This window comes from Nicotiana attenuata, chromosome 10 (assembly GCF_001879085.1).
Source record: "Nicotiana attenuata strain UT chromosome 10, NIATTr2, whole genome shotgun sequence".
Taxonomy (NCBI): Eukaryota; Viridiplantae; Streptophyta; class Magnoliopsida; order Solanales; family Solanaceae; genus Nicotiana; species Nicotiana attenuata.
Genome location: NC_031998.1, coordinates 9,947,941 through 9,961,947, shown reverse-complemented (window position 1 = coordinate 9,961,947; position 14,007 = coordinate 9,947,941). Strand labels below are relative to the sequence as shown.

The following is a 14,007-nucleotide window of genomic DNA, read 5'->3' as shown; positions in this document are numbered from 1 at the left end:
GGAGTCCTAAATAAGGCACTTCCAATTATAGTTGGAAATCGTATTTGAAAACTGTTTAGCCGTTGAAGACCAATCCATTCCGAAATTTACGCCGTGATCTCCGGCTTGTTGCGGGTATCTCGCTCTTTCCGTTATTGACTCATATCGGCATCACCTCGAAGCATGCCTTCTTCTGACCTCGGTAAATATTATCGACCATGACCTTGGAAAGGAACTTCGATCCCGAGCTCGACGTTCTGATTTTACGATATGGTATTACTTTTTCCATGGAAGACATTTTTCTCCTCTTTCTTCTTCTTCTTCTTCTTCATCGAGTAACAGTGATTTTATATGGTGTTTGTGAACATATTTTAAGGTAGTTTAGGGTATTTTATAGTGGCGATCAGCTGTGGCGCTTTATTTTACTATTGCTTAGGGTTTCTTCTTTTTCTTTTTCTTAATTGCAAAATGGGTTCGTTAGATTTATTATTGTTTTGACAAATTGATGATTGAGGTTTGTTCTTGATGATATTTAGAGGTTATGTTGCAAATTTGAGCTCATTTGGAGTAGATCTATGTATTAAATCGTATATTGGATTGTTAAAATTCGAAGAACAAATTTCGGTTTCTGGGGAATTTGCACTTCAGGCCTTGGCCTTAGGTGGATGAAAATGTTGGTTGCACTTCAGACCTTTTGGCATTAAGTGCATTTGAAGTGCAATTTTTCACTTTAGACTTATTAGCCTTAAGTGTAGGAAAACGTTTGTTGCACTTCAGACTTTTTGGCCTTAAGTGCATCTGAAATGCAATTTTTCATTTCAGACTTATTGGCCTTAAGTGCATTAAACCAATGGTTGCTCTTCAGACCTATTTGGCCTTAAGTGCATCTGAAGTGCAATTTTTCACTTCAGACTTATTAGCCTTAAGCGTAAGAAAATGTTTATTGCACTTCAGACCTTTTGGTCTTAAGTGCATCTGAAGTGCAATTTTTCACTTCAGAATTATTGGCCTTAAGTGCATGAAACTATTAGTTGCACTTCAGACCTATTTGGCTTTAAGTGCATCTGAAATGCAATTTTTTCACTTTACACTAAATTTTTTTTAACTTCAGACCCGATAAGTTTGAAGTTAATCGTAAAGTGGATAGACTTGTAATTTGTTTTATAAAGTGGGCATATGTTCAATTGTGACCCAAAAATCGAATATAGATACAAAAGCTCTCTTTTAAGTTATATATAACCTGGGCCATTCAGGATTAGATGCAACATTATAGGCCGAAATCGGTTGGTCAGTTGGTCTGGCAGGCAAAGAGTGTAATTTGTTCTATAATATATCAATGATGATATAAGATAATTTAGTTTTTTGGTTAAAAAGATAGAAAACATTTGACTAAAAGTTATTATAACTTAAATATTTAAATTTTTATACAATTTGAAAGTATATACTTTATAATTTATACTATGTCAAATATTTTGAAATGTCCTAATATGGAAAGACCACTAGATACTATGTCTATAGTGTCTAGTCTTTGTTTCGAATGTTATGACAAAAATCCACTAGGTTGTAAATCAAAGAACGTGAATTTTTTTACAAGAATTTTATTTGGGAAATTATCAATTATGTCAGTTTATAAGTAAGTTAGTACAAAAATTAGCCGATTCACAAAAATATTATCTATATTAGCCAATTATCTATTTGTAATAAAAAAATATCAAATTTTAGATTTCTTTAGAGTGAATATTGTTGGAATAAATTAGATACATCTTAAAGAGTTTAAATCTCAATTTTGGGATGCTTTGATAGAGTTTTGAGGTGGTTTAAATTGAAAATTCAAAGTAGAAGATGAACATGCAAAAAAAAAAAAAAGGTATATCATTTGTGTATCACATATGTATCATATTTGTATCAAATGTGTATCACATGATCTGTGTATACTTGTATGTGAGATACATGTGTCGCGAAAAAAAATTTGAACTCGATTTTAACTACGCATTTTGTTACCAAATCAGTCCAAATGACACTCCAATCTTCCTCAAGTTATGTATATTGACTCATCTCTATGTTTTCAACAAATTTCAACCATACCCATTGAAAAGGGTATGTGTGTGTGTGTGTGTGTGTGTGTATATATATATATATATATATATATATATATATATATATATTTATCTTTTTTGCTACCTTATCCATAAAATTCTCTTTCCATCTTGTATCTAATGTTGCTGATCACGTTTAAAAATATGAAAGGACATCTTTGCGTGTGATTCTTGGAGAAAAATAATCTTTATTTATTTGAATTTTTAATTTTTGCATGTGTTTAGCTAGTTTTAGTAAGTTTATGATTTATGACTATAGGTCGGTAAGCTAGGACTTATTTGAGATATTTCCTTAAGATATTCTTTTTTTTTTCTTTTTTTCTTGTTTTTTTACAAGGATAATCTTTTTCAAGTATCCACAAAAAGTTCATAAGCGAACTGAAAACAAAATAAAAAATAAAAAATGAATACAGTAATAATAATAAATTAAAATTTAGAAAATTGACTGACTGACCACGTCAGACCCCATGTTGCTCCGATTGATGCGCTGCTTTTAACACCCTTTTCCCTTTTTCTCCCTCTTTTCACCATTGTTTCTCAATTTTTTTGACAAAACCAAGAAAATGGGAACAACCTTTTTTGCTGTTTATGAAGAGAAAAAAGGTTGAATTTTTATAATGCAGAAAGGATAAATATGATTAAGGGCTTTATCTATTATTGGATTTACCAGCTTTAGCAAATTTTTTGTATATATTAATAGATATTTGAATATAAATGTCTGAATTGGTAGCTCGAACGGGTCGGCATCAACAGCGATATGAAGAAGGTTATCGACTCATTGCTGGGTATCTTTCTTTTTCCTTTTCTTTATTTAATTATTCTCTATTTTGTTTGGATTTATTTTGGTTTTTGCTCATTTGGTTCTTCTTGGTTTTGGTAAATCTATTTATTGAATGTGGGTATTTTTGGTTCGAATCTAGCGGTGCATCTGTAGTTCTTTAAATTAGTTTTTCTTTTGTGAAATTTGCTTGAGGTATTGGGTTTGTGCAATTCGATTTGAAGAAAAAGTCAATCTTTTAGTTTCTATAGACTAATAAAGTTAGTATCTTCAAAAAGTTGAAGTTTCTTTTTTACCCTAAGGGTATGGCCCAGTGGTCAATGAAGTTGATGGAGAACCATGAGGTCTCACGTTGGAATCTAGCGGGGCAAAAAGAAAATACTAGGTGAATTTGCCCAAGACGCGATACGTGTGCTCGTGGAGGTAGCAGATACCCGGTTGAATAGTCATGCCGTAAACTGTCCCACCAATGGGGTGTGGGGAGGGTAGATAGTACACAGACCTTACCCTAGAGAGGTTGTTTCCACTAGACCCTCGGCGCGAGAAAAAATGAAGGTCTACCCTCCCCTGACCCGACTTGTGGGATTATACTGGGTCTTTGTCGTTGTTGTTGTACGGTAGTGTACGGGTACACTACCGTCATTGGAAAAAAAGAAGTTGAAGTCTTTTCTGAAGAGTAGTACCCAAGAACTGTCAAGACATGTTGGAATAGGCTGCCATTGTTCTCTTTAAGCTACTTATTAAAAAAAGAAGTAAAATTTGAGGAGGTAAAAGAAAAACAATGAATCTTGTAAATCTGGAATGTAGGAATTGGGTGGCCCTATCTGGTCTGAGTTAATTTTAAGTTTTTGGTTTTCCAATTCAACATTATTTATAATTTCTTTTGGAGTCTATCTGTGATTGGATAAGCTTTAGATATATCAGAATTGGGGTTATAGACTTATAGGGGAGAAATAATTTTTGTTTCCCGCTGTTTCTTCTTATAGTAATTTCTTTTGCTGATCCAATCAGAAGAAAGCTATCCTTATCCTTCTCATTACACTTGCTCTAAATCTAGTTTTGGTTCTTATTCTGCTTAAGATCTCTTTTGCGATGGAGTCATTACATAAAACATACATGAAGCACAAAAAGCATGTATTGAATCTCTCGCTATCTTCATCATCATAAGTGTTGAGCTAAGTTGCTCGGACTCGGGTGCGGGTATCTGACAGGGGACAGATCCGAGTATCGGATTCGGCAAAATCTAAATTTTAAGATTCGGTAGTGCGGATCCGGATGTGGATACGGGTGCGGGGATTCGGCTAATAAAAAATAGAGCTATAAAAATATTGTAAATTTTGAGAGATATTCCGTGAAAAACTTACATGAATATTGTAGAATTCAATCTTTCATTCTCCAAGATGGATATTATTCTTTCATTCTCCTAAATCTGTTTTATTTTTGATATTGAGAAATTAAAATCTCAATTTTTTTCCCAAATTTGTCAATGGACTCCGGACAAAGTGTCTGAAGTCAGTTGACCAAATTTGGGACGTATCCCGCTCCCGTCCCCGTCTCGTATTGGGATGGGGACGGCACCAAAATCGAAGAGCCCGCAACTTTGGTGCTGAGTTAATTGACAGCAGTGAACAAAGAATCCATTGACCCTATCACGATCAAAACTGGTACCATGGCTCCACTGAGACAGTCATGCGATGAGATTATTCTCAGCTCAAAAATGTGAGAAGGAAAAACACTGAGCAATTTGCAGCAACTGGATCTTCCATGTTCTATATTGTTAAGGATAGTTGATTTTCGAGTATTTTGCTGTTCGGACTCTTCTAAGGGTATGTGATGCAATAGAGTACGTGATGTGTGCTTAGAAAAGTTATAGAGAAGCAACAGCACAAACTAGAAAAGTTCAGGAACACAAGAGAAATCCTTCCGTGGCTAGAAAGTATCGGAAAATATGCTCTTAGAATAGAAGAAGTATATGGATTTTATGGAGCAAAAGTCTCTTAATCTTTTGGCTCCTAAAGTATGCTCAAATCTGAAATTTTAGCTCTTCCAATTAAATACAAAGCATGTCTCTTAAAGTTTTCTTTCAATTTCTTTTTATTATATTATGGGTTTCTGTCCCCTGGTAGTTGGTACCTCTTTTGATGACTTTCATTTGTCAAAGATTTTGCTTCTTATGAAAACCTGGGCAACTACCCCTTTTAAACTTCCTGGGTTTACATTTGAAATCAGAATAATATTTTCTCGGAACCTGTCTATTCTGAATTCTTACTAGAGTTGCTGCAGGTGTATTCCGTTTAAGTACAGGGATATGGAACAAGATGGTGGTGACACATCCAAAAAGATAGTCGAAGTACTGATGATAAACTCAACAAGCGGGCCTGGTCTTCTGTTTCCAAAGGTGAGAATTGTTCTGTTGGATTTCGAGCAATATGCTAAGATAGCTCTAATGATTAAAGTGTTTTCTTGGTCTAGCATTAAGCTACCTTATGTGACTTTATCTTCTGATGGATCTGATAGTAAGGTCCTTTTTTAGCACTTTGTATTTCAACCTCATAACTAAGAGATTTGCTGACATTCTTCCTCCACCGTGAAACTGAACCTTACCAAGTTTAACAACCAAAAAAATACCAAGTTTGCCAAGTTTTACGTTGACGATTGACAAGTTTCACTCTTTAATGTTCTTGTAAAATACAGTAACCATGTTTCACATGCTTCATTCTCTTCATGACTAATTATGCTAGTTATATGTTGCTGCATTGCAACCTGGTAGCACTACTAGTAATTTATTCAATCAAAGGTAGACAAGCATGAGCGCATACATGAACCAGTGAATTGGCATTTACAGTTGGTTCTCCTTTTTTTCTTTCAGACATTACACTTGACTTGATAGACTTCTTGTTCTTTTCTTTAATTATTCTTTTTTTGTTTTTTTGGTTCCGGCTTCTGCTTGTTCAGTTATTTAGCAGCACTATGATATTGGGGAATAAGTTCTTTCTGTTCATGTTTATTTTGCCTTAGAGCTGTCAAGATGTCTATGAGTGCTGTTAATTGACATTTTCTGTCTTTGTATATATAGGGAGGGTGGGAAAATGATGAAACAGTTAAAGAGGCAGCTGTTCGTGAAGCAATAGAGGAGGCTGGAGTTCGTGGGGATTTAGTGGTGAGATTGTTGTATCCTATCTTCCATTTATTCTGTAGCATTTGGATACACAAACAAGAACTTTTCTGATACTTCTTCTGACCTGCTCCTTTTAAGCATCATGATGTGATAAAACTTCAATATATTTCTCCCTTCCAAAGAAAGTTACTGTCATCTGTAATAAAAATGATAGAGCTGCAAGAGGGGTATCAATGTACAACAACAACAACAAACCCAGCTTAATCCCTATACGTGGGGTCTGGGGAGGGTAGTGTGTACGCAGCCTTACCCCTACCCTATAAAGGCAGAGAGGCTGTTTCCGATAGACCCTCGGCTTAAGGAACGGTAATAGGGGTATCAATGTGATGCAGTAATAACATTTAACGAAGGGTGAACTTATTTTAGAATATTTTAAAGAGTCGAAGCTAAAGTTTTAGAATATTTTAAAGAGTAGAGGGGCGGGCCCATTATCCACCGAGTTTCGAAGGCTGCGGTTGGTCCAAAGGATCGGCCCCAGACAGATTTCTCGGTCATCAAAAAAAAAAAAAAAAGAGTCGAAGCTAAAGTTCATTAATTGGTTCAATTATAGTAATATTAAATTTATCATAGTAACTTACTAAAGAAATGTGCTTGTCTCAGTTTAGAGGGAAAAATAAAAAACAGCCAGATTTACAACTGGTAAGTGAAAAATAGCCACACTTTCAAAAGTAATCGAAATTTAGCCACTTTTTCATGTAAAGATAAAATAAGAACAAAAACACCCTTACAAATACGGAAAAGTTCTAGCATGCCGGAGTTAGAATTTTTACATATGAGATTCCAGCATAATGTGTTGGAATTTCGTATTGTGCTGGAGTTCCAATTCTGCAGACCCTTTCCTTCCTTTCTTTTAATTTTCAAAAATAACCATTTTATTGAATACTCCTAATTCCAACTAATTTGCAAATTTAACCTAATAACCTATTTTTAACAATTAACTAATTTATTTAACTAACAAATGCATGTAAAGTTACTGATATATTTTTGGTATTTTGGCATTTTACAAATGCAATTAATTATGCAATTAAAAAAGAAGAAAAATATAAAGATCAAACTATTTTTGTATTTTTCTTAGGATTTAAAATGCTACTAAAAAAATGCATCAAACATAAATACGCGCAAAACAAATATAGCAAAATTTCTTAAATTCTATAAAATATTTAAAAGCTATTTTTTAAATTTTCTAGGAGTAGTTTTTATATATTGGGCAAAAATTACGTGCTCACATTACTGACATAGGGTATCTTTTAAATACTGTTGTATTGAGAGGGAATTCAAAGCGATTCAAATATTAGTGATGCAAAATTCTATGATGATTTGGCTTCAAGGAAACCAGCTTTTTAAGAGCTATGCAGCCATCTCTCTTCTAGAAACTTAAGCACAATTGTGTAGTTACAATTCTTGATACACTTCAATTGACAAATCTATGTGCTAGTCGTCTATGGTCAACTACAGGACATATTAGTGTGGTTAAAATATTAATACAAGCTTCTTATCATGATTCATTTGATATCTAGTTTTGAAACTGATATGTGAAAGAAATAGCCATGAGAAAGAGGCTTTGTGCAGCATGGTGCTAATACTCTAATCGTACTTTTAATGTTAATAAGTTACAGAATTGAAGTTATGTATAAAGGAAAAATGGCATTGTTACTCATTAGCGAGTAACCAAGCACCAAGCGGAAGTCAAAATATTACCAAATAGAAGTGAAACTTAGCCCCCTTCCCTTTATACAGCAGGGGCTAGTACCCGAAATATTTTGCTCCATACAGATCATAGATTTTAAAAAAGAAAGGATACTGCATAACTTGAGCTTAACCTGAGTAAGACGGTACCTCTTAGTCAAAGATTACTTCTGTTTTAATGAATGTAGAGGAAGAACTCATCTCATTGTAAAGCTTGTTAATTTCCATATATGATGAATTGGCTGCTCGTGACATCGAGAAAAGAACAAAGAAAACAGACTAATTTTTGTAAGCCAAGCAGTAGCATCTCTTGATTGTTGTAGACTCCAATTTGAAAATCCTTCTTCATATGATATCATTTGTAGCCAACCGATAGGAGAAAACACCATTATTTCTCCAATCTTTCTTGTTGTCATGCCTTAGCAGGTTGTGCTAAAGAACACCGTGAATGTATAAATAAACTTGTAGGTTGGAGCATATGTAGAAGTTGTGTGATTGCCTTGTATTTTTGTTTTCCATGAATCCGTGGGATTTATACCTCTTCTTTTTCAGCATTTTTTGGGATACTACCTCTTTAAAAGCAAAACACTTCAAGACGAGTACAGTCCAGAAGGTCTGTGTAGAGCTGCCATGTTTGCTTTGTTTGTGAAGGAAGAGCTTGACTGTTGGCCAGAACAGAACCGCCGGAAAAGAAGTTGGCTGACAATTCCTGAGGCAGTTGAATGTTGCCGGCACCAATGGATGAGAGAGGCCCTTGAGGAAGGATTTCTGAAGTGGCATGAGGGTGGTATGGTAAGCACAATTAACAACGACGAGGACTAGTTTTTCTCTTTACTCCTCCCTGACCAACATTGAAGGATTTTAGAACTTTAAGGGGTAGAAACCAATTTGAAGTAATGTTCTTTTAGATATTGAACCATGTTTTGATGATTTTTAACTGATTCATTGCTTTCCCAGAAAACTGATGGAGAACCAGAAAGAAAAGAAACAAGAAAATTATTCCCATCTTCATCATTTTCTTGCTAACTACATCTGGTAGTGGACTAACCATATTAGTCAGAATAGCAGATGATGCTTTTCTGTGTAACTACAATTTCATTATCTAATCTTCATTTCTCGGGACATAATAATGACATGCATATTGTACAGTCTACGCAATATAGTATTAATAATCTCTAGTGGGAGGACAATTAATGGTAAAAACTTACCTGCACGTTGTGTTTATATCAAAACAATGAATGCAAGATGTGTATCTCTTCAATTTATAACTACGGCAGTTAAATTGTTTGATTTGGTGTAAACGTAGGTGAAGGCAAGTATTTACCGGCACCTCTTGAATAGACTTCACACTGTGTATGCTTAACATTTAGTTGATTTAGTTGTTAGAAGTGGCGGCATAATTATCTTTATAGCAGAAATTGTTATTTTGTTCTTTAAATAAAGTTGCTGATAGACTTGCCACATATTATAGCAACCAGTAGAAGACATAATGTAAACTCCGCAACATCCTTTGCATTGGAATTCTTTTATTATTATTTTTTATCTTTTTATTATTATTATTACTTTTTTGTGTGTGTGTGTGTACAAGATTATCTTGGACTTGTCGATATTGAAGCGTGATAGTCTCACATAAAAGATTAAATTTTTAGATCAAGTGATGACAGAGATCAATGTGGTATCCGACCAAGAGGAGATTTTGGAGTCAGAGTTTCACCATCATTACTTAAAATTTTTTTTGACGTGCTTGGCTCATGAAAAAAATCAGACTCACGAGTAATGAGACGTATCCTTCCACAGTTGAGGTGGGTGGTTCAAACCCTATTAGTAATGTAATATTCGTTTCGCCCTCTCCAATGATTTTTTCGATTTGTCAAAAAAAGGTTCCTAATTATTACGTTGAAAATTTATTCTATAGTTTTTCTTCAAGAAATATCACGGCATAAGAGACAACATTGAAAGTAAATAGTACTGTTCCGACTTCAATTTCCAGAACGCAAAAGTCGATATATCTTTTCGGTGTAAATGTGAAAATTAGTTTTTAAATATTTTTACTTATATAATTAGAAAATTGAATCACATAGGAGTACCATAAGTTACGGTCTTTTATTCTTAAAAGAGTATTGGAGAGATATTTAGAAAAATGCGTTGTGGTAAAAAGATTTCTTTGGCTCCTTTTTTTTTGGGGTAGAAATATGAAAATTTCATATCTTCTTTCACCAAAGAAAGCGCCATTATTATCTTATGTACTTTAATTCCGACAAACTATCATTTGATAGTACGATTACATAAAGCTAAGGTCCCATTGGGATCACTGGTAGTTACAGTCATAGGGTTGTTGATACTAGGATTACAATTAGCAAAAGGATTTCCAACTTAAGCCAAACTATTAAGAAAATTTGTACATACGAGCCTAGAACTAGTCGAGCTGATTTTGTCTTCATGGAGAAGCTTCAAAAAGGCAGCAGGAGGGTACATCCAAAGCTAATTGTAGTCCAGTTCCAAGGGCCAGCAACTCCTCATGGTGATTTCGAAAGACTCCGCCAATGCCTCTTTTTTTATACTTATCCTTAAAGACACCATCAATGTTAAGCTCGAAAGAAGTTGTTGTGGGAGAAAGCCATTTGATTGTGATGGATGAAGTGGGAGGGGTGTAACGTCAAGAGTTGGAGCAGTATTTTTATTCCTTACAACGCATAACTATAATATTTAGGGAAAGTTGGCTACAAAGATTGTTAAAGGAATTTTTGTTTCTATTAAGCCAAAGATGCCAAATAGCAAATGGAAAGGATTCTTCCCATGGGATACCCAAATGATTAGTATTAATGCTAGCGTCCTTGAGTAAAATGAGCCAGTGTTCAAAGTAATGATTTAATAGTAGAAAGTTTGGACCAATTATAAAATAGGTCTATCCTCTTTGAGAAATAGGTCTAACTCTTTCAGCGGCCCTTGGATTAAAGTATTAAATAGGGGGAGGTTAGGTATCCAAGCAGAAAGCGAACAACTAATATTTCTTGGACCAATTACCCATTCAAGACCTTTAATATAGATTTTCCAACTTGTCAGTATGTTGTTCCAAATGCAGGGGTGAGAGGTGGGATTTTTCTTATGGCTGTATTGGCTAATAAGTGTTATGGCCCAACTGGAGTCTGGGTTGGTGAAGAGCCGCCAAGAATGGCTGCCAAGTGAGGCCATGTTTTTGTCTGTTGCATTCCTAAGACCTGGGCCCCCAGCTTGTTTGGTTTGGGTAATTGAGGCCCATTTGATGTAGTGGATTTTCTTTTTCAAATTGGTAGTACCCCAAGTGAAGTCTCTTTGGATTTTGTCGATTTGTTTAAGTATGGAGGAGGGAAGTAGAATGTATTGCATTGAGTGATTTGAGATAGAGTTAAGAGTTGATCTAGCTAATGTTGTTCTCTCTGCAATAGAAAAAAGTTTGTTTTTCAACTAGTCAATTTAGAATTCATGTTGTCAATGATAAAACGTAAGTCAGAATCCTTAGGTTTGCGCGTGAGGATAGGGAATCCCAAGTATTTTCAAAAGCTCTCACTAATTTTGATATCGGTAATATTTGCGAGGTGACTTTTGGTTTGTGGGTCGCAGTTCTTGGAAAAGATAATTTTGGATTTGGTGGTATTGATTTTTCGCACAGAAATTAAGGAGAAGAATTGTAGGCTTCATTTTATGGTATGGATTGATTTTAAATTGGCATAAACTGAAAGAGTTAAATCATCCGCATAGAACAGATGAGAGAATGATGGACCAATGGAATTAAGCTTTATTGGATCCCAAAGACCAATATTAACTTGGTGACTTATATATTTGGAGTAGTTCCATACATAGTATAAATAGATATGGTGACATTGGGTTGCAGAATACCCCTAAATGGATAAAAAAACTTGTTTTGGACCATTAACTAAAATAGCAATTCTAGAGGTGCTGATACAACTCGTGATAAGCTTGGTGATTCGCGAAGGGAATTTAAAGCAAAAGATGGCTCGGTATATAAAGGACCATTCAAGTCTGTCGAAAGACTTCTCAAGATCGATTTTTAAGAGGATTTTGCCCTGGCGACCCTTAATTTTTTAGAAATGGTTAATAATCTCTTAAATTATTATGGCATTATCACTAATGCGTCCGCCTTTAAGAAAACTAGATTGATAGGGGCTAATCAGCCTATCAAGATAATCCTGTTAAAGATAATCTTAAGTATTAACCTTATAGTGTTGCAAAGACCTTTAGGGAGAAAATTATTGAGATTGTTCGCATTATGGAATTTAGGAATGAGGCAGGTATAGATAGAGTTGTGAGTTTCTGAGACTGAAAGATTTTTAAAAATGTTGTGGCAAAATGATAAAACGGAATGCCTAACCATATGCCAATATTTTTTGTAAAAGAAATGGTGAATTCCGCAAGGCCTGGTGCCTTAAAAGGATTAAAGGAAAAAGTTGCACGGACAACTCCAAAATCTTTCAATGGACGGTCTAGATCTGAGAGGCCTATGTTGCCAAAACAAATTTGTGAATTAAGAATATTTTTCCATGGTGTATCTATATGGTCAGTTTGGAAAGCCTTTTGGTAAAATTCCAATGTATGGTTTAGGATTTCCGCTGGGACATTGATCCAGTTACGATCAATTCATTGAAGAAGGATATACTATTTTTTCTCCAACGATTCACTACACTTAGGTAATTTTATATTTGCATCGCCGCCATTAAGCCAGTTTATGCGAGACCGAATTTTTCAGTAGTCCTCCTCAATTTTCAAGAGGTTATTATAGTCATTTATAAGGTCATTTTCTAGCAAGTGTAGAAAGTGGGTAGTAGGATAACGTGGTGAAGATTGAATTCCATTGAATCTAGCAAGAATTCTATTTTTTTCCTATTAGTGTTACCAAAGGTAGATTTGGCCCAATCCAAAGCCTTATGTTGGAAACAGTTAGTGGTTTCGAGCAGTTGCTTCCCATGCCAATAATCCTTAACAATATTATCAAATTCATGGTGATAACACCAAAAGGTTTTAAGCTTACATAGTTTCTTACTAGGGAGAGGGGTAGGTTTGGTAAAGTTCACTAGTAGAGGAGTATGGTCTGAATGTGTTTTAGGTATGTGAGTAATAGATGCATCAGGATATTGGTCTAGCCAAAGAGAGTTAGCACGACATCTATCTAGTCTTTCCAGAATAAGACCATTGGAGTTAACTCTACAGTTGGTCCAAGTATATTTTGCTCCTTTAAAGCCTAGGTCAATTAAGTTGCAATAATTCACACAAGACCAGAAACGTGAGGAACGGTTAGTGTTAATGGGTCTACCACCCCATTTTTCATTTTGTGAAAGAATTTCATTAAAATCCCCACCCACTAGCCAAGGGCCATAGTAAATGTCTGCTATAGAGCACAGATTATTCCAAAGGTTATTATGAAGATTGAGTGAAGTACTAGCGTAGATAATACTAATAAGACATGAAGATTGGAGAGGAGATAACTGTAGCATTTCATGGATTTCTTGGTGTGACTTGCTAATAAGGTTGGTAGTAACCAAATTTGTGAACCAAAGGATAACGATCCCGCCAGCAAAACCTATGGCCGGGACCTCAAGCTAATCAGTGAAGTGGAACTCATCGTGGAGTATAATATGATAAGCCATTTTAGTCTCCAGAAGAGCAACCATACAGGGATTATGAATATTAAGTCTCTAAAATTTCTTTTAAAGTCATAATTGTTAGCACCTCTAATATTCTAGACTACAAGACTCATTTTCCTATTCATTAGAAGTTGGTTGGTGTTGAGATTGGTTTTCCCCAGTCCCTCATATGAGAGTTGAGTGAACTTCCTCAGAGAAGGGCTCAGTACTATTGCAAAGTTCCCTGTTGCTTCGAGGATTGGAGGTCGGATGTCGATGGAGCATTTGTAAAGGGCTATTGGGCACTTGAATATGTACTTCATGTCCTCCATCTCCTAGAATAGCATGAGAGATGCTTCTTTGATACTTGAAATTTCAGTGAACGATCCTTTGACCCGTGGAATTATTATTTCCTCTACCATCTCTTATACTATCTCTTGATCCTCTTGTTCTTGCTAGTTGTGAGGGTGTTGTTGGTTGTGTATGTCTAGAGGGATCAGATTATGTTGTGGGATTGGTTGCCATGGATAAAAGATGGGGTTGTACGTCACTTGATTGACTGGAGTGAAGAATGGGAGTTGGTACAGTAACTCCATGTTGTTGATGGGGTTGAAGTGATGTGGGAGATTTCAGTGTGATTGCATGTTGCAAAAGAGGGAGGAGCTAATGTTG

The 14,007-nt window shown here is 35.2% G+C and overlaps 1 protein-coding gene across 1 annotated transcript; it reads left to right on the top strand.

The window, feature by feature from the left end:
* On the top strand, positions 2,585–9,004 carry LOC109232989 (nudix hydrolase 16, mitochondrial-like). Its single transcript, XM_019398700.1, has 4 exons — positions 2,585–2,860; positions 5,137–5,251; positions 5,930–6,013; positions 8,270–9,004. Exons 1-4 carry the CDS (start codon positions 2,790–2,792, stop codon positions 8,537–8,539), a joined length of 540 nt encoding a protein of 179 aa, XP_019254245.1. The 5' UTR covers positions 2,585–2,789; the 3' UTR covers positions 8,540–9,004.